At 49.1% G+C, this 3,856-nt stretch overlaps 1 protein-coding gene across 1 annotated transcript; it reads right to left on the bottom strand.

Moving 5' to 3' along the window:
* Positions 1–2,288: 2,288 nt before the first annotated feature.
* LOC103722781 (uncharacterized protein At5g39865-like) lies at positions 2,289–3,607 on the bottom strand. Its single transcript, XM_008813462.6, has one exon. The coding sequence runs from the start codon at positions 3,274–3,276 to the stop codon at positions 2,542–2,544; it is 735 nt and encodes a 244-aa protein (XP_008811684.2). The 5' UTR covers positions 3,277–3,607; the 3' UTR covers positions 2,289–2,541.
* Between the last annotated feature and the right edge of the window lie 249 nt (positions 3,608–3,856).

Genomic DNA, 3,856 nt, shown 5'->3' with positions numbered 1-3,856 from the left:
GATCTCGGCCATACCGCCGACATCAGTGCAATGATTCGCCTGACCGAGCGCCGACCTGAACAACATGCCAAGCCGTACTACGGCCTCGCCCTGTTACATCACAGGTAAACCGACCCCCGCATATAAAAGGGAGCCTTGGCCTCCCAAGAGGGGATTGGAACATTCATACACCCAAAAATCAATGTTTATCTCCTTCTCCCCACTATTTGCCCCCTCCCTGACTTGAGCGTCGGAGGGCCGGCGCCGGAGAACCCGGCCACCGGTTCGTGTGCAAGCACCCGGACGGAGGACGCCGCCAGCCAACGGATCGCCGCCCCGCTGCGAGGACCTGCTGTTCCTTCTCTCCGACCGCCCCGGACGGAGGACGCCGCCCGCCGACAGACCGCCGCCCCGCCGTGAAGACTAACAGTCGTTTCCTCTCCTCGACCGAAGATTGCCCCCGGGTCCAATTTCCAGCAACAGCTATCATTCTTTCTCAAATATGGGAGAAGGTGTGTGCGGTGTTCCACCAACTCTCGGGGATAAAACTCGAAAGATATCACTCACGGGAGCACTCAACTGGTGTGGTGCATTCTTATTGCCTCCTTTGACCCGGTATCCTGTGCCATTACGACAAGCAAAGTGATTGATGCAAGACATGCAAGTGACTTTTTGAACGATTTTTTCAAAGTTACCACGTCGTTGCTTATAATAGATCATATGTAGGATTAGAGACTTGAGCTCCATAAGTATTTCAGGTTGGGGTGTCTGATTGCCGCATCAAGTCTTAACCCAACTAATGAAGGGCTCATGACTAGTGACGTAGCTGACTATACTCATATCAGAGCTGTGTGAATACAAAGAAAACTGACCTACAATCAGCCTGCAAAATACTTGCGAAACAAGAGTTAGTGACATTTCTGCTGTGTCGGGTGGACATATCCTCTTATGAGCATAGTTTGCGAAATAATTAGCAGCCTGGTTAGCTTCATGGAATGTACGGGAGATGAGAAGCAATCTGGTCTTCTTCCACGGCTTGATATCCTCTAGAAAAGGTGACTGTAACTGGCCGCAAGTATTAGATCTAGAAATCCACCTAATGACTGTGGAGGAATGGCCACCCCAGCTCTTATCAGTCTTCCACTGTGATATCTGATGACAAATCCATTAGCAGCCTTATCCGAGGTAACTGATGCATCAAAGTTTCCCTTTAACACTCCTAAGGGAGAGGCAGCCACCAGACCAAAGTACCATCAAAATGATAATGGTTCGCCAAAGGATAGAAATCTTGCAGAGAAAGGAGTTTAGAGTTACTGTGGCGCCAAGTTGGGTGATCAGACCAGAGACCTTGCACCATGGGAATGCTTTCAATTTGGTTCATCATATCAGCTGGAAATAAACCCTCCGACAGATTAATATCCCAGGTACGGGCCGGTCGGAGTAAGCGAAATCCAAAAACTCTCAAATCAGCACACAGAATGTCCATACTGATAAAAGTAGGCCAAGCATAATGGGAATATTTGATAGCCAAGGGTCGTTTAATAGGGTTATAGATCGGCCAGACCCAATTTGCCATTGGAATTGGTACTGTGCACATGAGAGGCACCGTACTCTTTGGGCATACACATAGTCCGAAGAAATCAGTTGTTACCCTTTCGGATGGCCCCATAGAACTCAATCCGAATCTGGCTTTTTTCCAAATTTTGGGCCGGACTTAAGTCCGAAAACTTTGGATAATTCCGGCCTAAATTATCTATTTGGTTCAAAAACGACAAGGCTAATAATTAGATGTAAGAATTGCCTCTCTCTAGTGCAGCCAATAGGATTGGAATGAAATGAAATGATGAATAGAGGATGGAAACAGGGGATCTAATTCAGCGAAAACTACATGTTAGATAACAATCGTTGAGACCTAGTGAGAGTGGTAAGGTTGGAAGATGGGGCAAGCAAAATTATATCCTACACCTTGTGCACGAAAATTGAGACAAGCATATGATGAATGAAGCTCATGAAAAGAAGACAATCTGATTAGTATGGTGCATAGCTACATGGCGCATATGGCACAGGATATAATTTCTAGATGAGGAACGGAGGTGTCTCCTAGTTCCTATTCTCCTTCTTAGCTTTAGATGATGAAGATATTTTCAAATATTAGCAAATTTCAAGACTAACATGATAAGCGATGGTCACGAGCCTCTTATTCAAGCTGAAAAAAGAAAAAAAAGAATGGCAGGAACCGATTGCAACGAAAACTAAATTGATAGATGTAGTTGAAAAATTTTAAGAGAGCAAGTGGTGCGCATACATCATGCACCAAATTGAGAAGTTCTTGTCTATTTATATCATAAAACATAAACTTAAATAAACTCTAATGTTTGGCAAACTTAATGCCCATTATACACACCACAGCTTCTATTGTCCAAAAGGATATAGAACCATGAAGAACTGAGTAAATTACAAAATAATAATTTCTTATTAAACTCTCCCCTCTTCCCCTTTCCTCTTCTCTCCAAAAATTAGAAATGGAAACCTGAAACCGCAATAAGAGCCCTCCGATTTGGATCAGAGGGCGTGAGGGCAGCAATCGGGGCACCGGGCGAGCCCGTTCTCGTTGCAGGCGGGGCAGCTCCGGAAAACCCCGCCCCCTTTTTCCGTGTACCGCTTGCGGCTCCCGCTGCAGCTCCCGCACAGCACGAACGCCACCCCGCCGCACCGCTCGCAGGCCCCCGCCGGCGCCGGTGCCACCCCCTCCATGAGCTTCTTGAGCTCGCCGGACTCGTTCAGCTGCCGGATCTCGTCCGCCCCGCCGACGTACCGCCCCCCGATGAACACCTGGGGGAGCCCCAGCCGCGGCCCCCCCTGCCGCCCCAGGAGCCCCTTCAGCTCCGCCAGGAAATCGGAGTCCATCGCCAGATCCCGCTCGTCGACGGCCACGCGGAACCCCCGGAGGATGGACCGGACGGCGCGGCAGTCCTCGAAGGTCTTGCGGACCACGCGGAGGCTGGTGTAGTAGAGCACGATCCGCTTTTCCTCGCCGCCGACGGCGCGGGGAGCGGGTCCTGGGTCCGGGATGGATCGCCAGGCGCGGAGGGCCGCGGTGGCGATCCGGACGCGGTGGAAGACGGAGGCCCTCCGGGGGTTGTTAGCGGCGGAGGAAGAGATCTCATCCTCCTCCTCGCGGAGGAGGGCATGTACACCCCTGAAAGTGGGGAAGGAGGAGGAGGAGCGGGCCAGGCAGGCGAGAGGGGGGGCGGCCGGCTCTTCGCCGCCAGAGGCCTTGCGCCCCCGCGGCCACATAGGGAAGACGGCGGCGGCGCGGCGGCAGCGGCGGAAGCGGGCGAGAGAGAGCGAGAGGCGAGAAAGAGAGGAGAGCTATGGTTTGATTTTTATTTTATTTTCCACCCCCGCTTCCTTAATTTTCTAATTTTTGACAAATTTTGGCATATGGTTTTTAGGCCGGAGCGGAGGTTGGCGAAGAAGAGAAGAAGGGTTTGTAAATGGAAGGACTCAAGAATCTTATAGGAGAGAGATGGTAAAAGTAAAACCAATAGAGATGAGTGGGATATTCTTGGGAATTAAGGATAAGCATGGCTACTGTGGCGGGGGTGTTAAAGCATAATGCCATAATTACAGTTTCTCTGAATTAATGAGAAGAAGTTATTTTTGTGCATGATATCTTTTTGTTTAATGATGATTCATATTACTAATTTGGGATGACTACCATCATAATAGGATAGTGGGTGCTCAATAATTTCACAACCATCATGCATGATTTATGGACAAGATAGCCATTAATTAAGTGGTAAGTTTTGTTTTCATTCTGCTGCTTTTGTAGATTAATATTGATTGATGCGTGGTTTTTAATGCAACGCATGCA

Source organism: Phoenix dactylifera, chromosome 14 (assembly GCF_051530095.1).
Source record: "Phoenix dactylifera cultivar Ajwa chromosome 14, Ajwa_hap1_PhDact_Kaust_v1.1, whole genome shotgun sequence".
Taxonomy (NCBI): Eukaryota; Viridiplantae; Streptophyta; class Magnoliopsida; order Arecales; family Arecaceae; genus Phoenix; species Phoenix dactylifera.
The sequence above is the reverse complement of the archived record's forward strand: the minus strand, read 5'-3'. Positions and strand labels throughout refer to the sequence as shown.